The sequence below is a fragment of the Malurus melanocephalus genome, unplaced genomic scaffold (genome assembly GCF_030028575.1).
Source record: "Malurus melanocephalus ecotype Western Australia unplaced genomic scaffold, MMel_1.1 scaffold_274, whole genome shotgun sequence".
NCBI classification, from domain to species: domain Eukaryota; kingdom Metazoa; phylum Chordata; class Aves; order Passeriformes; family Maluridae; genus Malurus; species Malurus melanocephalus.
The window spans coordinates 307,553-332,183 of record NW_026623506.1 but is presented as its reverse complement, the minus strand read 5'-3'; the positions used below and the strand labels follow the sequence as shown (position 1 = coordinate 332,183).

Below are 24,631 nucleotides of genomic sequence, written 5' to 3'. Positions count from 1 at the left end.
TTGAATTTCCCTGGGCTCTTCTATTAAATTTAGATTTCCTGTAAAAAAAATTAACTGCTTAGCTAACTATCAGGAATTAAGCCCTCTTTCCCCTTCAAACAGACATAAAGTCTTTATCTTGATAAAATCCTTAACAAGATAAATAAGTTATCTTTTTACTTTAAARTATTGAAGTTGTCACTGTTAGAAATTCAAGAAGTTGCACCATAATAGTAGGTAGTTATATCTCAATTTACTTCATTCCAGTGGCACTTTATCAGAATCATCCCATTTATGCTGGTTTKTTCCATCTCCTTTCTACAGAAAGTAGGAGAGCTCGTGGGCAACATCATTACTAGAAAAGTATCTTTAATTTTTTTTAAGCTCCACTTTTCACAAATTAAGAAAGCTCCAAAGGCTACTCCTACAGATGCAGTAAGAAAGCTCAACCACCTCCTAGCTACATTTCCACTGTAGTAAACTTTTTCAATCAATTAAAAAAATGAAAACAAACAATCCACCATTAAATCAGAAGAAATAAATTTTTAAGACAATAGTTTAAGTGGCTGAACTAGTAAATTATAATCCTTTTAGGAATGAGAGGTTAGGGTACTTGCAAACATGAAAAAGGAGACTAAGCCAAAAACAAGCAATATGACATTTCTACTGTGCTATGTCTGAAGGGAAGTACAGTATAAGAGCAAGTGATAAATACCAAAACATAAAGCTTTTCCTGTAGCGCACAAGATTAAATACCGCGAAGATACATAGTCACACAACTGCTTATTTCTCAATCACCTGTCAAAGAACATGAGAAAAAAGGTCCTGGTTTCAAATCCATCCTAATTATCAGGTGATATGAGGAAACTCACTAAAACAGGCCACCAGTTTTATCAGAGACAGAGGGTGAGCTACCTCCTCTCTGTCACTACAGAATGGTCCACCTGAAGSGAGACCAAATCCTCAGACATCAGAGGCTGCTTGCACCACCACTGCTTTTCAAGTTCATGGAGAAGGGGATTTTTATCCTGTTAATCTGCTCTAAAATGCTGATATACATTTATTTATTTATCTAAGTCTCAGAATTATGCGTTTGCAGAACTGCGTGTTGGTTGTTGGCTTTTTTTTTTTTTTAACATGGTAGTATTGCTGACTAGATATCTATATTCCTGTGAGAAGAAATGGGATTTTGCTAGGCAATTTTCAGATTCTTCAGCTGGACTTCTTTACATATGAGAATAGGGTTTAAAAARAGACAGAAAATATACACACATTATTTTTAATGTAACCACTTAGAACATCATCTCAATTCTCCCGATTTTCACTAAAAACTTTAAATAGTGCTGACTATTCCAACTAGACAARTGCAATCAAACCATTTCCTCCCCAACTCATTAAAAACACTCGAAAAAACAGATGTTTCCTTATTACTCTGCATTATTAAAAATACTAGAAACAAACACTGGATGTCAGTAGAAATGCAATTGTTTCTTTTACTTTGGAGTCAACGCTTCAACAGCCTCCATCTGTTAGTGCAGCTCAGTGCAGCCAGAACCCCAGTTAAAGGCCTTGCTCATCCATCCCAACCAGTAATAAATGCAAAAAAAGCCYCCACCCACCACACAACGGCTGGAAAGATGTGAAAAAAAAGCCTTTGATCCTTTTTCTCACTTTTATACAAATTGACYGCTACATACTGTTAAGAGGATTTAAAAACCCAAGTCAGTGCAATCATAATTAAAGCAAGCAATAAAATTACTGAAATATACAATGCAATCAGTTTATAGGACTAAATGTACAGCCTCCACTAATTATTTTAGAAAAAGAAGGACAAGAAAAGATAGCACATGAAGAAGTCATATCTACTCACTAAAACACCACTTGCAAACTACAGCTGGGACCATTAAATAAATTTTGCATGGTCTAATTAACTTGGTTTGCAATCTCAATTACTTTTCACCCAAGAAATCACTTTTGTTCAGTTTTATGCATGCCTGTTTCCCTTTTCTAAAAAAAAAAATGATGTAAGGCATCCTCAGACAAGTGAACTCTAAACTTCATTTGTCTTTCAGCAGGCTTGATGGCTATGCATTTAAAAACCCATTCTATCTTATAAACTAAAAATTAAATGTACTCAGCTGTGATGGTCGTCATTGCATCTGCTATTTATATGCTAATACCCTCACTGAAAGATCTTGCAAATTATTCCACCATGCCAATATCTCATGTGCATCTACTCAAAGCCAACTAAATATTTTTCTAGAAGATTTCGGTTAAGGAACCAGAATATTTATTGCTGTAGAACCTAGTTAGAGGGGCAACCTTAAGCACAGGCATTTTTTATTCAACCGCAACATAAAACATACTTCAGTCATGCTAAATGAAATTTGGGGATATTCTATGTAAGAAAACAGTGACTAGGGTAAAAATAATTTCTTCAGTGCCAGTAACAGAAACTGAATAGTCAAACAGCATATTTTCCATGTAAAAGACAAGTTCCTCTTTTTTCATTCTTTTATATCATCCAACACAGGATGATGTGAAAATTAATGCTGGRATTTGGACAGATTTTAGAACCATGTTTGTGTTTTCCCCTGTGCAACACAAGGAAAACACAAACTACTAACAGAGCTGTATTTAAARGGACCTCCCACATACACTCCATTCCCTCCCCTTCACTTTGTGATATGAACATAAATTCAAACCTCGATGACTGCAAATTAGAGATGYGTCCCAGGCAAAGCACATTTTATGTTTATCCGTAAAAGTATCACCATTCATTCTACGTGTAGCTGTTCAACAGCACATAAGCATCTTGGCCAGGCTGACTTTTATTAGGAATGCACTTTGCACATTATTTTCTTATTTCCAGGAGTTAGTAAAAATGCTTAAAGGGCTCTAGACCAACAGCCAAAAGTACAAGAGTGGAGAAGGAGCATAGCTTGCTCCAAAATGCTTGGCAATGTAACAACTACCTGATAAACCAGTTTTTCTCTAAAGCAAGAGTATGCGAAGATTCTTGCAGTCCCAGGCAGCAAGCTCAAACAATTCAAAAGACTCTGGATCTTCATTAATCCTTTCAAAAAAAATGGTATGTCCAAAAGACCTAGTGGACCAGTATGCTCTTTTACAGTTTCAGAGGACAGCAAATACAGGTAGCCTAGAAAACTGGTACATTGAACYAAATTATTACCTCAGGAAGATATTGCAAGGCAAGTTTAGTATTTCTTCAGCAATAATCACTGAAGATGTGTCCATTTTTATACCGCACTACTTGGGCTCCTACCATCCACCAGAATCAATGGTACACGGCTGCATAAATAATCTTAATCCTTATGTGAGTACATCAAAAAAGCCAAGTTCTTTTGCATAATCCACATTTTTCAGAAAATAAGTATTTCATTCAGGGAGATGTAGAAACCTAGTGAAGGTTTCCAATTCTAACAATACTGTTCCATTCCATGCATCCCAGGGAGCTAAAACTAATTCTGCTACCCTTCATTATTCAAGTCAATGAAGTCCCCCCAACGTAAAAGAGAATTGGTTCCTACAAAATTTATGCTGACCATTTACATTTGATACCTGTATTTAATTTATCCAAAAAGGCTATAGTGTCAGTCTCTTAAACGTTATGGTGTACAAAAATTAAGGCTACATCTTACTTTTTAGTAAAGTAGTTTAGAGTTTAGGAGTTTAGAAGTACAGCAATCCCATGCAGTTGCTGTACTTCCCATGAAGTACATACTTCAGACACTGCAGCTTATTACACAGAAAAAAATAATATATTTAACGTTACTTATATTTAATGTTATTTTCATTCAGGTTTTCATTCACACTGGGAGATGAGATAATCAAGAATCACTTCATCAGTCCAAATTCTCTGATTAAGTAAAGATTGCCCTWCATAATCAGATCTGCATTACCCGAGTTTATGCAGCTTCTGAAAATCTCACTCTCTGAGCTTAATGCTGCTCCAGAAATCTTCTCTGGATTACAATCCAGCCAGTTCAGGTCCCTGCAGCAACAGGAGCTCAGTTGTGGGTACAAGGGAGGCACTGGGATTCATCAGTGGAAGAAATAAAGTAGGACTATCCCTTTTCACTTCTGCTCATGTTTAGATCATATTTAAGCCAACTATAAAATCATTACCAAGATATATAAGCTRCTGTTCCCTGTACAACAGCAACCTGCATAAAGAACTCCACCTGCTAAGAAGTAGATCTAGTAGCTATGTCATACACCGCAAAATACCCAGTAGAGCTTTATTTTAACATTTCAGGAAGTTTTAACAAAAGAAGAGGCAAGCATAAAACATCACTGCACATATTATCTGTGCCTTGCAAAYCAGACTTGTTTTCTTAAATCAAGATTAACTGTAAGTAAAGAAAATTTTTTAAGTCCTACTCAGTTTTTCATTCACCTTAACACAAAAGGAAAGATCTACAGGTTCAAAGACCATGGTGTGATGAAGAAAACAAAGCTAGAAGCCAAGTGACGTGAAATCATATTTAGAGTCCACGCTCAGCTCATACCCTGAGCACAGTTCCCAGGATGTTTCTCCTCTTCCCTTAGGAAAACCCTCATTTTGCCACTGAAAAAAGCAGCTCTTGGATAGCCAGTGTGCAAATTATAAAGTACTACCCTGAACAACGTATGAACTACCCTTCCTTTCCCTTCTTTCCAGACTACCCTTTTTCCTGCACAGCAGCTCAGATAAAATTGTTGAAAGTCACTGATACAGCTGTAATAAGGTCCAGGACTGGCTACATCCATTTCTGCACCAAAAAATTAGTTTACGGTCCGATAATGCAAAGGTGAACCAAAAATACCTCTTTCTTTACACCTCCTGAAGGAAATCTTCAGATTTTCCAGTGCTTTTCAGGTAGTCCAAATCATCTCTGAGATGATGAACTGTACTCCTATGATACCTTGAAAAGTTTTAGGMAACATTGAGCTATTTAATTTCTTTATGATTCAGAGGCCTATCCAYGATAAAAGCTAAGTTTTAGAGCTGAGGAGGGGGAAAAATTTTCATTACTAGTTCTCTTCTTTATGAAATTTTAGGAAATGTCATTTTCATCTAAATATGGTATAACAAGATTCCCATTAGCACCTATCCATGCAAAAAAAAAAAAGTGCTACCTCATTTGATGGATTACCAGCTATCACTCAGACCATAGCAAACTCATGCTGCTAAAACTTTGAATCCAGCACCAATGCACACATACCCCTATCTCATGAGTCAGTATGCACACACACTCTAAAACCAAACTGCAGCTGACTTCAAGGACCACATTTATAAATTCACCTGAACTGCACGTTCAGATGCTGTATTTTTAACATGTGAATACACATCTCAATTAAATAAACCTAATTTATTACAGGCAGGTCAACAAATTATTCTATGCAGGATACACAAACCTTACATATATATATTCCTGATTGTGGATTTCAGGTACAAAAATACTTTACATGTGAATATATTTAATATTCCCACATCATTTATTAAAATGCACTAGTATGTGCTTCAAGACTAAAAATTCTGCTCCATTTTTATAAATACACATTAAGCAATATACCTCTATGAACCTCACAAATAAATTCASTTCAACATAATGTTTCCCCTTGTAAGGTAGGATGGATAAAAAGCAGGAAGCAAATTTTATCTCCTGCTTACAGAATACACACTGCTCAGTATTCATAGATGAATCAACAGAGATGACCCTTCAGCCTGAAAAACTTAAATACTTAACATAAGRGTTAACTTGATGATGGAGACACCCTACTTTATTTTACACTCTATTAGAAGAGCTCCAAATTGCATTGTGCGACCTGAGAATCAGATAGGGATCAGAGGTCGTCACAGTGACAACCCTAAGAATTCATGGCTAGATCAGCATAACAAGATATTTTTAATAACTTCACAGCAGTGGCAGGCTGCATGGCCAGGGCAAAGCATAAAACATATCACAGCAGCACTCAGMTCTTGAAAAGAAACAAAAYCAAACAAACCCATCACCCAGCTGATCACACACTTTAAAAAGGAAGTGCTGTTCTGAGGCCGAATTGTACAGTGTTTTGTTTTATATTAGTCCTACATCCTAATAAAATGTACAAATTAGAAAGCTTTTTAGCTGAAAAGTGATTACAAAAGAGATGTTTAACAGAAATAATAATAATATGACAAACATGACAATAAAAATAACATGACAATTAAAACAGGGAGGAGGGAAGASAATTAAGGGAGAATTAGGTATCTGTATGACCTATATAACATTCTATGTTTACTTTTACAGTTATGATTGTCCTGGCTTTTTTGATAAATATTACCTTTTTAAAAAACAATTTAAATGCTGCCTCGGCTACCAATTTGACCATACAAACATTMATACATTTTATTTATTCCAAACACATTACTAATGAAGTATAAAATCTGGTAAAGAACATCTTTAGATATAATGCTGATGTAGTGATCAAATATTCCTGTATTTCTTTTAAGTTTTAGAAAACATGCTAACAATCAACATCAAGTTACTATTCAAATCTTAACATTAAATGCTCGCAGTTTTCAAAGGGCAACTTTTTGTTAAGAGTTAGGGTTTTTTAAAAGCAGCMCCTGGGGAAAAGACTTCTCTACAAAGGTGTATTTCTTGCTCTGTGGTCTGAGCAGGTTTTAGTTCAGACGTGGTTTCAGGCACTGTGAGGGATCACTGAGAACAACTGCCTTACCCCCAGAAACAACTTCTCTAAAATGAACAAGAGGAAAAAACTGTAAGGATGTGAGTAGAGGAAGCTGTTACAGAGAGCTGTCTGCAGGACTGGATTCTCTACAGCTACAGAAGCAGAAAAAGAAAACTAAAATCCCAAGTGCAAGGCTTTTTTTTTTTTTTTTTTTTTTTAAGCAGGCCCTAACAACAAAAAGACAGACTTGAAAAGAGCTGGTTATAAAGCTACAAAATGAATAGATAGAAATAACTTGTTACAATTGCTAAAATGTCTAACTGTAGTTGAAGAAACATGAAAAAATCAGCAACAGTCTTGTAGCCAAGTAATTAATAGAACTCTTGGCTTAATTTATAACATATTAGAATTTTAAACTTTTAATGTATTTTAGAATTAAATAACGAACAGCAAATATTTAAATTGTAAATCTGTAACAATTTTCTGACATCATTCTATCTGAAAAAATCTGACTTGTATTATAGTGAGGTTTGAGTATCAGGTTCTGGACAACACAAGGACAGGCTCCTCCAAATGTAATTATTAATGGCATTATTGAGTTCAACCAGATGTTTCACATGGATAAAATTAAGTACATGAATAAATCAAGATCCAAGTGCATGCTTAGATTTGACAGAAGATAAGGAAAGGTGAAACAAAAAGTAATGAATACAGTTAATGAAAAACTATATATCCCTGGTTGTTAATGTAATTTAAAATTTAAAATTCAATGTGTAACAGGCCTGTTAAATTATCCCTCTGCTGACAGACACATGAATGRGATGTTCCTCACATCATCTTTCCTCCTGGATTCTGCCTGTCCAAGTTTTAACCGGCCTGAGTACTAAAGCTTCCATGGACTCCCAAAGTAATTCCATAAGATATAAGCATACTTTGAGTGCACAAAATACAGCTAATAAGCYAAATTTCTATTAACAATGTCAGTATTTCAAGTATTATCCTGGTGGATAATCCTTTATGGAAAGGATGTAAATGAAAAGTAATGTGCAAGATTTAAAATACAGTATGTACTTGTCCTCTCCAAAACTGCAATATCATTYGCATCTAATCAGCTGCAAATCAGACACTAAACAAGAAAAGAATTAAAATCCAGTATCATAAGAAACAGAAGAAAATATTAACAAACAAATCTATTACTAACCAGAAAAAAAAATGTATTTTAAAGAACAATTTAGCCATAAATTCTTTCTGCAAAAAGATCAAACATCTGGAAACAATAGGTTCTATTTAAACACCAATCTAAGCAAATAATTACAGTTGTACTTCTATAATAATTCAGAGTCAAGAATTAACTTGAAGAGTCTCTGGTGTATTGCTGTTGTAGTAAGTTTACCTGAAAACACAGACTGGGCAGATGGCTGGCTTTGGATCAAGGTGGCACAGAGAAAAATGTGGAGCGTGCAGTTTGCACTCCCTCTACTGGGCACTGGAATTATCCCGAGCAGGCACTCAGGAGAAGGAAGGGCCATGTCCGAGCATCCCGCTACTGTGAAATAAAAGCCTTTCACAGCTCCCACCCTCTTCACCCGGATTCAGCTAAAACCCACATTCACAAAAAACTAATTTCAAAACTCTCAAAATATTTATACCCTCAAAATGCATTTCCTGTCAGAAATCTGCCTGATACACCAAACAAGGATTTAACCACAGTGATTATAACTTGTGTAAGCACACAATGACTGATACAGGAAGTCTGTCATTTTTTTTGCTCACCCTCCACCCATTTGAAAAAGTAACAGCTGAGAAGAAATGCCTTGATGACTTCTGATCTGCTGAGCACACAGCAATAGGAAGGGAAAATGTGGGCAACTGGGTTGTATTAGCAATTGTAAAGTCTGCTGTAAGAAATTTATTTCTAGACAGTCAACAAAGGATAATCTTTGTTTTTCTTTTCCCTCTCCTCCCACAGCTCCTGAGAGGCAAGCACAAAACACAGACTGCTCATGTGGCAGGGTGTAAGTGTCACACAGAAATGATGGCCCTCTGTGTAATTAAGGCTCTCTGATGGTTTGTGTTCCTCACTCTCGTGGAGGGGAAAAGAAAGAAATGGTTATAGCTCACATCACTATAAACCATTTTCAGTCAAAGTGTCTCACTGTATAAAGTTCTGTGCTTTCCTTCAAGTGACTTTGTATAAGGTAAGCWCCCTAAACCTACAGAAAGTTCTCTTGTGGTTTGCAAAGCAGCGTSACTTTTCCATTTTTCAGCAAAGGTTAAAAAATACCTCAGAGAAACGAATTTGTGCTAATTGTTTAACATGCTCTGATTCCCAAAAGCACACACCTTGTGAACCAAGCAAATATTTCCTCTGTAGAATCAGGCCAGGTAAGCACCAATTTCTTGCTCTCTGTGTAATTTACATCCAGCCACAATGCTGGTGTATTCACACTGAACCGCAGCATCAAGAATTACTCCAGATATATACAATTATTTGCATTTCAGGCACATCCATGTATAACTGGCCAGYGAAAAAAGAGTAGCAATGACACATGGCAATGGTAAGGGACCCTAGGACCTTTCCTCTTTAAAGTGGCAATTTAAATCTCTGTGGATTTGTGAGTTATAGTAGAGTTCACAGTAATAAATCTCCAGTTTCACTGCCGCTCACTAAACCCTTCCCTTTATCAACTTTCTTGATCTCAATATGAGGATAGGTAAAGCCTTTACTCCCTCTGTTACCAGACAGAACAGGAACAAAGCAGAATAGAACARATGAAAACGGGGGAAATCAGTGACCCCAGAAGCATGGAGAAGGAGCAGGAAGACAATGCAAGAAAAGTCTGAGGAGAATGGGCAAGCCCAAGTCCCCAGCCAAGCTGCCAAGCCCTTATCATTCCATTTTATATTTGCTAATTAAATAAAAACACCCTCTCCCTGAAAGAATGGCTTGCTGTGGTGTGGGATCATAATTGCACTTGAAATGAGCAAATACACAAACAATTCACCTTTATATTCCCCAGTTAAGGATACAGCTAAGAGTGAAACACCAGAACTGCCATCCTATCCCAACACAGAGATGGCACACACCAGCTACAAAACCAATTTAACAGAACCCTTTGCACTCAGCCACTTTATTCACATTCTCCCTCTCTGCTTACTCAATTCTCCCCTTCATTTCCAGGTGTGTTCATCTCCACATGTGAGCAGGTACAGCCCTTGCTGATCCCATGTGCCAACAAATCACATCCCTAAAGCAGCAYGCTGTCAGGACAGGGTGGCTGGGAGCCAGGGCTTTGAAGGACAGACAGGCTGTCACTTCTCTTGGCTTTAGAGACACAGAAGACAGCAGAACTTTGGCATGGCAAGAGCTATAGCTCCAAGGACACAAGGATGTCCAGACAAAGCCACAATACCCAAAACAGGCAGCAATGCTCAATTTGAGAGGAGATGTGTGCAGTGTTTCTCATGCTGACATGTAAATATTTGACAGATGGGGATTTAATAACCATGRAATAAGAGATTCTGTTTATTTTGTTCTACCAGACTCTCAATTTGCCATGTTTTTACGTTTCAATAAAGTGATCTGACACATGAATAAAACATAATTTATACAGTTTCATTCTGCAGTACAAAGCTCTCAATGTTCAGGTTATAAATTTAAAATAACTCGGCACTAACACTAAATTTGTTGATTTTTCACTGGAGAAAAACTCCAGGAATATTTATATATTGTTTTCAATGCTTAAGTTAACTCAGTCTGTATTGCTTCGTTTTAAAAGTATTCTTTGTAAGCACTATGTATTTTCCCTTTTTCCCCCCTTTTAACAATGGAATTTATTAGCTTTTTAACTAATATAGGTATTAATTATAAACATACAGATTGCATTGGTCACTCTCCCTAAGTGGTAACAATACCATTTTAAACACACACACATTCACATTCACACACACACAAAAATCAAGGCTTGAATGTCTTTTATATCTTGCAAGAAATATAGCAACCAATATTCCATGCAGAGGTGCAGCAAATGAAGTCCTGTCAAGCAAATGGCAGGAATGACAGCAGATGTCTGGATTCCTTCATAGCTGGTTGCATAAAGGAAGCACACATATTTCACTGAGGACAAAAGCCTCTGACAAGACAGGCTTTCAGTACTTTTCATTCAGAGTTGGCATTTTTGACTGGTGTGGCACATCAGTAAGTGTTAAGATGATGAATCAGATTAATCTTGATTTAGCTTCATTTGTACAATGAGAGCAAAAAGTCTAAAACACTCAGTCATTGCTAAATGAGGCTACACAATTTAGGTCAAGGTGTAATGTCCAGATCAAATTCTTACAACTCAGTAAATCCAAACCAGACCCTAGTCTGGACCCTGWCCCAAACCACTTATTTTCATGTCAAGCTGCACAGTGACTTCATTTGATCACAGCCAACAGAAATGAGTATCATGCAGCTCTGCTTTTTATCTACATAAACAGGCTATAGACTCCTTTTTGGATCTGAATAATGTATTTGATCTTTCAGCCTGTTTATTCACAAGATATTTCACATAATTGTCATAGGTAGCTAATCTCTACAAAACAGTTTGATGCTGTAAATTGTCTTATGATAACCTCTGTCACATGACATACTTACTAGAGAGAATAAATGCTGCAAAGCAGAGAAACTACSTTCCTGAACTGAGAAACCCTCATGCTTGGCAAGTTGTAAAAGAACATGAGTAGTACAATGTCTACTGAAAAATGTGCATGAAAGAAGCTGAGGACATAACAATGTTACATATGAAGCAACGAAGAGTAAATAAAATCTGCACTTAGCCACTTCTCTACCCTAAAAAACAATGGTTTGGACTAATAATCTGGAATAATAATAACCTGGAATATTATACAGGTGTTTACTGCTCCTTCAGTGAAGCTACAACCCRATGAAGTAGTGTACTTTACAGTAAAACTTGTGTTTAAAAATTTGCCAGGTTAGGGCTTAGGAGAAAGAGCATTTTTCTGCATACAAGCTAAGCATTATTAATGATCCTCTCCAGTAAAACAGAATTTTAAGAAGCTCACCACTTTTCTTTTTCTTGCTTTAAAGGAAATGTTCATTTCCTTGTATTTCTTCATAGCAGTCTCCAATTTATTCTTGAGTTCAATGGCACATCTTAGTCGATCATCATTGATGCCTGCTCTGGTAAGTAGCTGCAAACCAAGAAAACAAAATTCTTATTCTATTCTTCTAGAAATCTGACCCAAAAAAGAAAAAATCCACTTTTCCTTGATAATTGATGAAACAACATTATCACAAATTCCTTTATTTTACAAGTAACAATTAGTGAAGCCAATYCTTCTCCTATCTAGAATATAAAAACTAATAGCAACTAGTGAAGCCAAAGAATGAACAGCTACTATAAACATCTTTTGAGTGACCTTCCATAGGCCAAATTCTAGGCAGGATGCTCCATGATATACTGCTAATCTGACAGAGARAGGTCTAACAAAAACAAGCTATGTTTCACTTTAAGACTTAGCAAAGAAGCCAAATTTTACATATCTTAATAAAAATAGAAGAATTACCTATAAGTACTAAACCCAAGGCTGAAACCTTGTTTGATAGTTTTGGGTGTACATAGCCTCTGCAATCTCCTTTAGTCCACCCCTACTGAAATGGAAATATTTTCTAATGGTTCCTGTTTCATCAACCTYCATTTCCTTTTTGCTCACTCCCCCTCAAGATTTATTGCATCGCAGTTCTTGTTCCACCATCTTTTTATCAAAAAATGGAAAAAAAAATCTCTTTATCCCACCTGAATCCAGGACTGCACAGAAGGCCAGAACTTATTTCTGAGAAGTTTGTGAGCATCCATGACACTGTTTATGATGGCAGTATTATCTTCATTCTCTTGCACTTTTATATCTGCACAGAACAGGGGAAAAGTGTTAGTGCATGACATTGACAGTATCTTCACCACAGAACCTAAAGAAGGCAAATTAATCTTTCTAAATATTTGATCACTTCAGGGAAAGTAACAAATATTAGAATGTTTCTCTGTTCAGTACTAATTATTCCACGATTATCCATATATTCAAAAAACCTGAGGAAAAGATGGAAAATTTTCAGTCCAGAATGCAGAAAGAGTTGTTAAGCSATCACTACTACGGAATCACCAAATGAAGCAGAGACAAGATCAGTGTTACTATTGACATTACACCTTGTCCTAAGTTCAAATGAACTGGGCCTTATTGTACCAGTTTCTTCATATTCAATGYAAAATAATCCCTACCCTGGTGGTAACAGGGACTTGACTGTCAAAGAAGCCAAGTATGTCATTATCCAAGTAAAAATTATACTTTTTACCCACTGCTGTCAGCAAACAGAGAAGCAGACACCCTCCCTTACTGTCTGCACATGAAATTCTCTTAGGACAGGATAAACACAAACCATCCTGATTTTTCAGGTAACTCACATTAGAAAAGTTACATTACAAAAAGGGTGTAACGACTTCTTAGCAAAACTTCTTACTTCCCTGCAAKGGAAAATTTTCAGAAACACTCAATTGTAAGATTTTTAAACTAGCAGCTTATTCCCCAGCTACAGAGAGAAAGAGGTGAGTAGCAAAGAATATGAAAAAGAAGACTGTATATGTTAAAAAGAATTTTTTTTGTACCACACAAGACTCATTATAGATACCATGAAGTGCTGTAATGGGCTTGTGACAACCAATACAAAAGTTCAGACTTAGAAGGTAATTAATGAACTCTGCTATTCAAACATAAGGACACCCAAAACTAAGAGCAGTTACTAGAGGAACTAGAAATAGAAAAATAATATTAAAAAATAATTAGGAAAAAAAAATTCAAAGTGGTGTCCAGGAATCCCTAAGCAAAATGGTGTCCAGTAACCCCAGCACTTAACAGAAAGAAAACCRAAACCACAAGCACAAAGCCCTTCAGAAAAAGGCTGCCTCCAGATATATCTCAAAAATTTTTCCAGGTACCTGTGGAGATTTCAAGGTCCAGAGTATACTTATGTGAAATAAGTCCATGGTTCCTAACAAAAGTCTGGTAATCATCATCATCAAGAGCAGGGCCACAGGACTGAACATCCGAGCMTGTGTCCCCATCCAGCTCTTTCTGTTCAAGCTTCTCATCCACCTCTTTGTTTCCATCAGTTCTAACACACTGAGAAAMAGGAAGAATGTCCTTGCTGCAGCATGGCTGTTCATCATCCAGGCACTCCAAATAGGATGGGTTAACTTTCCCCTGGGAGGACAAGGAGGATGCAGGTCCAGCCTCATTAGCAGATGTTTGATTGCCGAGTTCCGGTTCSGTGTCATTCACAGCAAAATTGAAAGGATCTGGCATCAGAAGCTGGAAACAATTTTCCATCTCTGTCAGTGTATCAACAATCTCTTGGGACATTTCTATCAAGACACAATTGTTTTAGAGTATTGTTAGATACTGTAAAATGTTCATATCTCCAGAGTAAACTCAGAGTTACAAAACAAATACGATTGCCAAAGGRGGAATCCATTCATCCAGTGACAACTGAACCATACAGATCTTCCTCTTGTGCAGAAATTGTCCTCATAGAAGTGACAATAGCTAAGCAGGAAATGCAGAATCCCCTAGGCAAGGCATGTAGAATCAGGGCTCCTCCTTTCCTTAACCTCTCTAAAATTTCAGTATGCAAAGATGACTCAAGTACTTAATAGAATTTAAGAAAACAAGGTTCAATGAGGATATTCTTAGTTATGCTGGAGGGTATTCATACAACAGCCATGAATTTTATAGCTCTGTGTAGGAATAGCCATGAAAGTATGTAATTGCTCAAAGAGATGCTACTGATACAAATTACTTTAAGAAAGTTAAATCTCTTCAAAATTCCATTTTCATGCATGAAAACATTTCCAGCATGCAGAATAAATGCAGACACACTGGGATGCAATACATATTCAAAAGTAATTTAATCAAATAACCCTTTGTAACTGCAGCATAATCTACTTACTATCTCTTATTCTTTGGGGTGACAGAAATGTGTCTGCTGTGCAGGTATCACTCAGAGACTCAGGCCCCAGTTACATTTTCTAGCTGCACTATGACACTTTTCACAGATATCCTACACTGCATCCAGGATTCCTGTGCAGACCATTGCCTGTATTTCTGGAACACAATGATTGTATATATGAGTAATGCCATAGACCAACAAGGTATTGGAAKTCTGTGCCTTGTCAATGACACAGAAATTAAATCATTAACTCCAAAAWGTCTTGTGAYATGCTTGTTAGAGGTTATGCAYTCATACTTAACTGAATTACASACCAGACCTTTACTTCATRACAATTTATTTCTTTTTCATCTCTTCATACTGAGCTCAGAGGACAGTCACTTCTTTCCCTTGATATTTTTTAGGTGAGAGAGAGAAGGATCAAGCTCTAACAAATGCAGTATTCCTGCTTTCTGTGGTCAGCTATTATTTGAATAGTTATTCACTCAAAGTTTGTTTTATATAACTGTAAAAAAGGTTGCTTTAAAAACAAACGGAAAACAAAAYTARACTAAAAGAACCAAAGCAACCAACCTTCCATTTCCTTTTCAGTTCTTTTGACTTTTTCTTTGTAAATGTTCTCCAGTCGTTTTTGCTTCTCCTCTTCCCTCCTCCTTTCAGCCACAGTTCTGGCATGCACATCTTGAAAATCCACCTAAAGGAAAAATTAAGAAAAAAAAGTGTTACATTCCTTGTAAGAAATATATAGAAAATCCATTTCCTAAGATCCTTATCTGTGGTGAAAAATCYTGTAACATCAGCGATCAGCCAGAAGCTCAGCAGCATTTCCTTTTATCTCTTCTCCTCATTGAATCAATAACTACAGCAATTGTGAATGGAGTTTTTACTCCTATTAATAAAGGACTATTCAGAATCAATGGCTTTCAGAAGAAAATCATAAGGTAGAAAAACAAAGCCCTTAGATTTTCACATCTAAGGGAGAAGGAACAAACCAGGTTTTGGGAGACCTCTGTCACAGTACTGGAGACAAGGAGTCAGGGAGAACAAGCAGGAAGAAACTATGCAGGGTAGATATTACGATTACATGAAAACATCACACCACATCCATCAGGATACTCAGGAAAATTTGTAAGCATGATTACCACTAATAGATACAACACTTACAAAAGAAGTTTGTAACAAAGGAAAGTAGAAAACCTTCATATTTACTTAAAAAGACTGAATGTGTGATTTTGTAATTACAATTGTTGGATTTCGGTATTGAGGGAAAAGTTAACATTCAGTCTCACTTCCTTATGGCTGAATTATAAACATAAATYTGAATGACTCAAAATGCTGTTTCTTAAAATATAAGCAATAATTTAGGTTATTTTAGTTTGATCTTAGAAGGGATAGAAAATGCTGATTGAAAATGAAATTTTCACTCCTGTTTTAAAGAAGGGAGTCTTGATTGTGTTAATGCGTAAGGAAACCCTTTTGAAAACCACAGTATTTCCTTTGATTGCTACCACATAACTTTTATGAACTGCCAGACAAACAATGCTGAGTGCTGAGCAAGCCTGCACTCTGCTGATTCTGAAGCCCACAGACTCTGGTGCAATGTCTCCAGCACTAAAACGCACCAAAGGTTTGTCATTTTTGCTACTGCAAGATGATCAARCATGTCAACATCCAGTAGTGGCTCCCAGATACCTACAACAAAGTTTTGGAGTCACATGAATGTTTTTTATCTAACAGCTGTCACAGAAACTGGCATGGAAAGTATYCATCAGTTTAGGAAATAGGCACATTCACCAAGCTGGGTTTTTTTCAGTAGGGAATGGGTGGGCACAAGGATGGTAGGGAAAAGACATAGTTTCACAACCTMCAGAATCACTAGAGTGGATCRCTGGAGTGAGCTTTTYTTTRTTTTCAGGACCTGACTTTTCTACAGGGTTGTATAGCTCCCCACACAAAACTGGGGAGAAACAGATCCTCCCAGGAACACCACTGCCCACAAAACCCAGGAACTACTGCTACCATGTACAGGCAGTCAGATAGGACTGCATGGAAAMCCAGAACTACAGCTTCCTAAAGCACCACTTCTGCCTCATGCCAGAGTACCTACAGCAGAGTTATCYGCCCATTCTTTCCCATTCTCTGTTCCAAAAGGACCATGAAGCCATTGACTGCTGTAATTATGGAATTAAAAGTATGAGAAGCAAAAAACAGCTCAACTGAAAGGATGTTAAGCAGTAGGCTGAGACAACTACTGCAACTTGTGTGAAAAWATTGGAATACAGCAGTACTATACTCTACGTGGATCTGTCTGAAACCCTGATCCTGAATTCCATCCTTGCATTCTTCAGATACAAAGATATTACAATATAAGCCACATGCCAAATATGCAAACGTTTGGAAATATGAGAAATAATTTTTTTCTTATTATTCCTTTTTTAAACTTTCAGACAGGAGTTTAAAAACAATTATTTTCATGTATACTGAAGCATTTTTGCTCTTGAAGTCAAACATTTATAGAGTGCCCACTTGGTACCTACCATTACTCACCTAATAACATTAATGGAGTGTGGAGCTCTCTATCTCTACACCCTAAAAGGGCAGCTACCCTCTTCTGACTGCTTATAAAGTGATTTTGGTGATCATTAAGAAAAAAATAACCAGAACCCAGCCACAGACCACACACAGAGCTAACACGCTTCACAAGTTGTCATACAGCACTGTGCCAAACCTGTAAAACTCAACAGCTGATGTATTTTGCTACTAAAAAGTAGCAAATGCCCCCTCAAAATTTTTGGTTGCTTCTCACACTTCAAATACTAAGCTGGCAAAAGGCCAGGTGGCTCATATCAAGACATTAAATACAAGAGTTACCAAACTACCTGAAATTCCTTCTACATTGATTGTAGAGGAAATCAAATTCAGCTGCTCTAGAAAATGTATCACAAATATGGAGCAGAAACTCCCAGTTGTTACTGGGGAGCAACGACTGACCACAGGAGCACAGATGTGCCAAACTTCAGCAAAGTTGCTGAAGACTTGTGCTCAACTGGGTAAAACTGTATTACATGTTAAAGACCCCTTGTCTCCCTTATCTCAGTCTTGTACTTCACCTTGCCACTGCTATCTGGTTTTCTTTCTTTCTTAAAAAAGAGAATTCAGACAATCACTTTTCATGAGCAGATGCYAAAAACTGTATAAAAAAACCACCACAGTACAGTAARGAAGACCATTAGCTTAGTAKGGAACCAGAACAACCAAAATACATCATGTACCACRAAGATTTTTTACAGTTAGGAATGCTGAATCTGTCTTTCTGAAGAGAAGGAAAATGTCTTTGTTTATTGAAAGCCTGTAATTACCATTGTAGGTGGTGTGAATGCTACAAGAGTGTTCCAAATTTCACTGCTGCACCTCAGAAGACATCCTAAAGCAGCAGAATGTTCCCAACACAGTAATTTGGAATGACATCTAAAAGCTAAGGTTTACATGTAAGAAATTTCTCTTTCATAAAACTTCTTGTATGGCACAGCAACACTGCATCTGAGGGTGACAGGCACATACACTTGCAAAGTTGTAGTGCACAAGGGAGCTAGAACTGGACAGCTCAGTACAGAAATYGGGCTAGTTTAAACTGGCATGGAAAGATTTAATAACTGTTTATCCTCAGTTTAAAGCATGACCATTAYTTCCYKTCCCARAAGGGAARCTTGGGGTTCCAGTCAGGAAYCAGTAGGTGAAAGCCAGTTTGGGAGCCATACTTGCATTCTGAAARAGGCAGAGATCAGCTCTGAGTACAAGACTGGGGTTTCTAAAACTTAAGAATACTGTAAGACGAACAAAAAGTCTGCAGTTTGTTTTCCAAAGACAACAGATGTCCTACAGGAAATGTCATTTCCAAAAGCTTTTTTTTTCACATTTACTGGTTTCCTTGCTTTGAACATCTCCTGGTGATAATTACACAAAACCACACAGTGGAGTAAAAGCACAGAGTTACCTTCTTGTTCTGCTTTAGGAAGTGGTATCCCAGGGAAAGCTGCTTGTAGGCCTCCCCATAYTTTTCATGCCAATCTTGCACTGCCTTGATGGCTGCTTTCCTCAGCTTCTGTGCCACCTCTTTGGGYGGCGGAAGGGGCTGCTCGTGGTCTATCCCCACCGTGAGCTCCAGGAACTCCTGGAAGTTGGAGATGAGCAGCGTCCTGAACTGGTGGGACCTGGCGAACAGCTCCTGCACCACCTGGAAGGCGGAGAAGCGCATCTCRGCGTGCTCCTCCTGCAGCCGCGTCACCAGCAGGTGGTAGGCGTGGCTGATGTGCTCCTCCGACGACCTGAGCACGGAGAAAAGGAAAATTTAGCACAGGGAGTTATTTAAATAGAGGCTCAGCATGTAAAAATGTAAATCGGGGGGGTTAATTTATTTTAAATTCTAAGTGAGCAGGTTATGTGCTGGCAGCAGCCAGTCCCCACAGCAGGCCTCAGGAACGGCGCTCGGGGCGGCTCCGCCCGGAGCTGCCGACCCCGGGGACACCCAGCGGGGCCAGGCTCCGTCCCTCCCTCCGGCCGTACTTGCARATCTTCTTCAGCTCCTTCATCTTGCCGGGCTCCAGCCGCGGCTCCCCTGAGGTGGTGAGCTCCTCCACCAGCTCGGCCAGGCGCTGGTCCATCTCCGCTGGCACCGAGGCACCGAGGCTGCCGGGACACCCGCCCCGGAGGTCCCTCAAGCCGGAGGAGCCTCGGTCGGGAGCCACCAGCGCCGACGGGCCCGGCCGTGTCTGGGCGGCGCCATGTTCCGGCCCTCAGCCGAGGCCCCACCCCTGAGGAAGCCCCGCCCTTTATCCGCCCCCGCCCCTGAGGAAGCCCCGCCCCTGAAGAAGCCCCGCCCCCTGAGGGAGCCCCGCCCATGCGGAAGCCCCGCCCTTTATCCGGCCCCACCTCTCTTAGGCCCCGCCCCTCAGGTGCCCTCACTCCTGGGGGAAGCCACGCCCACAGCGGGCCCTCCCGCGCGCTGCGGTCACGCCTCTCGCGGGAGGCCACGCCCCTTGTGTAAACCACGCCCCTTTCGGCGCTGYTCCCCCCACCGGGGCGGGTGGTACCTTCCGCCATCCCCCCCCGCCGCTTCCGCATGGCACCGCCCACGTGACGTGCGGCACCCGGAAGCGCGGCTGGGGAAGGGCGGGGGAAGCCTTAAAGGAGCCGCGCGCGTTTTTGTGTGAGGGGATGTTTAATTCCTCGTTATTCGCAGGGTTGGACCCGCCCGAGGGCGAGCAGCCGGCACACCCTGCTTATGACAGAATCAGTTACACCTCCGAGGTCATCATAGTCCAGCCTGTGACCGAACACCACCKCGCCAGTCTTTTCTTAAGCACCTTCAGGGATGGTGTCTCCGCCACCTCCCTGTGCAGCCCATTCCAATGTCYAATCACCCTTTCTGTGAAGMAATTCCTCCTAATGTCCGACYCAAACCTCTCCTGACACACCTTAAAACATTCACTGGTGACCACTTTCAATTCTGGGTGCTCAAAGTGCTCTGCAGAGCCCCGTCTCTGAAAGTGCTGCTGAACTGGGGAAAACAAAGCCCTTGCTTTGAACATCCTGAAGAAGGAAGACATCTAAAAATCTGTTCCCASTTGAAAATGTCAGCTAAGTGAAAGGTATTTTCATTAATTCGCGGTTAAGGCATGTGCTGGAAGCAGTATATGTGGATTTGTGTTTGCTGGCTCCTCTGATCGGGAAGGATGACACTGAACACTTTTTGCTTGAAATGGACTCAACATCWTCAACAAGATTTGCTGCAATAAACGAATACGGACATTTTGCAGTGGGTCTGCTGTTTCAATACGTGAAACCAATGGCATCCTACTTTTTAATAATGTTCCTCATTTCCTCACTGTTTTCCATCAAGTACAGTGCATTTCTCTGTGAAAATCACGCAGAGTGACACAGCTCATCTTTAAAGTTTTGCTCTTTCAATCTAAAGTTTACACTTTCACTGTCTCTTATTTTTCTATTTCTCTTCTTTTGATTGAAAGCGCMTCAACAACTGCTTTCTGTTAGGGTATTACTTGCAAAAGGAGCATTGCTGTGCTATCTGGAAACGGAATTTCAAAATGAGCCTCGAGCAACAAACTTACCATCTACAAAGGCACGGATTTCATAATCTTGCATAATGTTTAAAGAAATCCCTGCAAGCAGCCATATGGTTTTGCAAAGAATCAGTTGATGAATGGATGCTGAGTTGTGTAACTCATTCATGATAGTCCCTTAGGCAAATCCCAGCGAGAGCTAGGCTATTTATTTATTTATTAAAATCAAAGRCTGTTACATAAAATTGAGCTGGCTTAAGTTGCTGAGTCTCCTTTTCCCTTCTGCTTTTTAATGAACGTGGCAAATATCYACCATTCAATCATTTCCATACTCTGTTCATCTGGACCAGCCTGATAAAAGGCTGAAAAGAGCCAGGACAGTGAAGAATTCATTCAGCTGCAAAAGTCACAACCCTCTGCACCTTCGCTGATTTTCCCCACTGGTCTGGGCTGTTCCATGGAAGGGAACACAGGACACTGTGGAGTGCTGAGGCAGARCTGAAYACCACCTTCAGATCCCTCTTCAGAGCCTCAGAGTTCAACGTTATATTTGATATAACCATTTGTTCCATCACCAATTTAAAAGGTCAGACTGATGGCTCTAGAAAGGATTATTTCTTACTGCACAAGATTTTGTGCAATAGTAAATTATCTGGTTTAGTCTTTTTGTAAAAGAAACATCTCAGTAGGACACATTTCCACCATTTTACTGGATGATTCTTTGCCAAGGGTTGTTTTCCAGCTTTGCAATAAAGGAGAATGTCAGTCAAAAAGAAACCCCCCTGAACTTTTAAGATAGCTGTATTCAGCTTAATGACATGAAATTAAAAAGAAGGATTTCTTTTCCTGCCAAAATGGAGCTTGGGCAAAAAAAAAAAAACCACTTTCCTACAAATAATTTAGAGTTAAAATAACTTTGGTTTCAGGTCTGAAGATACAGAAACGTGATAAACACTGATGTTAAATTGTCACAGAGTTTGTGCCAATTGGGTTGTAAAGAAAATGACTTTCTGTGTGAGCTGAATAGGAGCTGAACTACCAGTTTGAGTCGAGCAAAGGGTGWTAGATATTTTAAAGCTCTGATCTACTTTGTAAGGGGGAAAGACTGTATTTAAACAGATGTTCTCAAAGGGGAAATAGCCTATTCATTAAACCATCAATAATGCAAAGCCAAAGGTGCTTGGTGACCTCCTCTAATTATGTGAAATAGTGACTGTGACAACACTTCAGCCTACTGTAACATTTCATAATTCTGTCATAGGAGRAGATGAATGAACCTGCTCTGTGTGGCCTAGATCACTAATTAAATATCCACTTGTGATTTGGATGGAGCAGCAAGAACTGTAGGAGAACCATCACAAATCAAGGAGCACCTTCCTACACATAGCTTGTATTCATGTCTAAATAATTTTTTAAGATGATCCTACAGCGATCCCCRAAACTGCACACCAAAATGGACTCATTTGATTAGTATCAAGGAGGGTAAATTGTTTTTTTTCTTCATGGAGAGATCTGTGAAGAGTTAAATTGGAGCTTAATGAGCRTTTTTCTGTCTTAGACAATATATATTTACATCAGGAGTTAACAGGAATGCACCCAAAGAAGACCAAGACACCCTTCACTGCAGTGCCCAGGGGTGTCTTTGGGGGTCGGGGGGATCCTAGCCTTTAAGGCAGGACTCAGATCAAGTGGTGCAAAAAAGGAAGAGCTTGAAGGTTTTTAATATGTAGAAAAGGAGATTGCGGAGGAAAATGAGGGCCCCAAGCTTTGAAAAGAGGAAATGCAGCCCAAATTCTGCGTGAAGACCCTCTGATGCTAAATCATACAGAGACAGAAATGACACTTTCCTTTGTGTAAATACTGCTTTTAAACATCTGATGTTAGCAGATATTTCTTTAACAACCCAAAGAGCCTGGTTTGGGTGTCACATTGACTCACTAACGGGGCTGTTTTGAAGTTCCCTCCTCCTGCTGGATGCCTGAGCTGTCCCATCCTGGGAAAGCCACAGCCTGTGGCACARCCTGGTTTCTCCAAACGAGAGACTGCACGGAGCTGTGGCTTCAGATACCCGAATGAATTGCTTTTTTCTTCTTTCTCCAAGGATATGGCAAGGAGAGGACTGCTCTGATGCTGCTAAAAGCTGCAGCACTGCTTTTAGTGCAGTGCCCAAGCAATCCTGCTCTCAGCTTCAGCCCTGCCTGGCATTTCCATCATCTTTTATTTACAGTGAGCAAGAAACCTCGTGGATCAAAACAAGTTTTCCATGGAATTTCTTTTACTGTTATGATAAAAGAATGCCTTGTCTCTATGAAGAGATCATTTATACAGGTCAGCTTTTGCAGGCTGGAGGAAAGTCCATGGCCTGAGGAGATTAYGAGGTAGTTGGGACAAAAATAGAGTGCAAAGACCACAGTTTGAGGGAAGGAAATATTGAAGTACAACGAAAAGGGAGAAAAATGTGTCTTGAAAAGAAAGAGGTAGCAAGTCTTGTACAGTGTCTGTAACCATTTATTTATRTTGTTAAGAAGGTGTTTTGCACTTCTGTGGCTCAATGTCTAAGCTGGAGCAGAATGGGAAATTGTTTATTCATGTTTTATGTATTTGGACCCTTTTGCAGTCTCTCAGTTTCTGCAGCAAGCACATCACAACAGTTCCACTGACCATTATTTTATACTTTGCACTGCTAGGATTCCTAAATGCTTCACAAATTTTTAGGCATCTGAGCCTCAGTACAGCTTTGAATAAGACTTGGAGGTACAGTCAACACATATGAAGGATAAGCTGATTTTGAAAAGACCATGAGACGTTCTCCCAGGGGAGCTGAGTGCAGCTTTGGGGGCACTGATCCCACCCTGTGGGCAGCAGCATCTCCAAAAACCCATCCCTGYYCCAGMGTGTCCTCAGCGGTGTCACTCATGSAGCCASCCCTATTCTGTGTTTCAGCTTCTTTCATGTGAGTGCTAAAAGGCCTCTTAGATGAATCATTGCTGCTTTTCCTCTTTGCACAAGTCACAGTGGTAAGATTATATCCAATGCTGAAAAAGCAGTGTTTGTGGTGAACATTCCTTGGTAAACTACACACAAAATTCTGTTAATATCCTTGACATCCAATTCTGCTCTAGGTCATGGAACTTGAATTCTMGTGAAGTGTTTGGGGTTTTTTAAATGTAAACAAATGGCAGTCAGTAGTTTCAAGTGGACAAGCTGTATTTATAAGGGATAGTAGAGGAAACTGCACTGCCAGCAGTGGGCTGAGCTGGGTGACTGCGACAGCCTTCGCTCAGCTGAAATGACAGAAAATACTCTGTCATTGCCTTTGTCRCCTCATTCCTGCATGGCCACAGGAGGCACAGCCCGTGAGAGACACAGCTTCCTGACTGCTTTGGGAAAAAGGTTTCTAAATCTATTTAGAAAGTGTTTCATTTATTTAATCTGGAAAAAAAAAATTAAAAACCCCCACAAAACAAACAAACAAACAAACAAAAAAAAAAAAAAAACCCTAATGGTCTGTCTTCTTTAGGAAAAGAAATATTAGTGAAGCACACAGAGCTATGAGAAATATGCTTTTCAGATAAGTACATTTTCATGTGAGTAAAAATGTACTTTATAAAGAAAAAAATGTACTTTATAAGAACTTTACTTTAAAGTAAAAATGTACTTTATTAACTACTTTTAAGATGATTTTATTTGCAGATAWGAGTAAAAATGGACTTTATAATGCRCTGAACGTCATCACCCTTCCACACAAACATGCCTAGTGAATTACACACACCAAAAACTCTCTTTATTTCCCCCTCCAGGAGCAGYCCGGGGCATTTGTGCCGCTGTTAAGGCACACGCGGGGGGACACTGGAGACGGGGATCCTGCAGGAGGGGCTGCGAGGGGCGG

The 24,631-nt window shown here is 39.2% G+C and overlaps 1 protein-coding gene across 1 annotated transcript in view; it reads right to left on the bottom strand.

Annotated features, from left to right (window-relative positions):
• UVSSA (UV stimulated scaffold protein A) overlaps positions 1-19,461 on the bottom strand; it is a 47,976-nt gene extending 28,515 nt beyond the window's left edge. Inside the window, exons 1-6 of the mRNA XM_057376225.1 lie at positions 19,226-19,461; positions 18,657-18,987; positions 15,236-15,356; positions 13,653-14,078; positions 12,462-12,571; positions 11,728-11,856 (exon numbers count right to left, since the gene is read on the bottom strand). Of these exons, the coding sequence (XP_057232208.1) occupies positions 11,728-11,856; positions 12,462-12,571; positions 13,653-14,078; positions 15,236-15,356; positions 18,657-18,987; positions 19,226-19,323 (1,215 nt within the window). The 5' untranslated portion in view covers positions 19,324-19,461. The remainder of the gene's footprint in view (positions 1-11,727; positions 11,857-12,461; positions 12,572-13,652; positions 14,079-15,235; positions 15,357-18,656; positions 18,988-19,225) is intronic.
• Between the last annotated feature and the right edge of the window lie 5,170 nt (positions 19,462-24,631).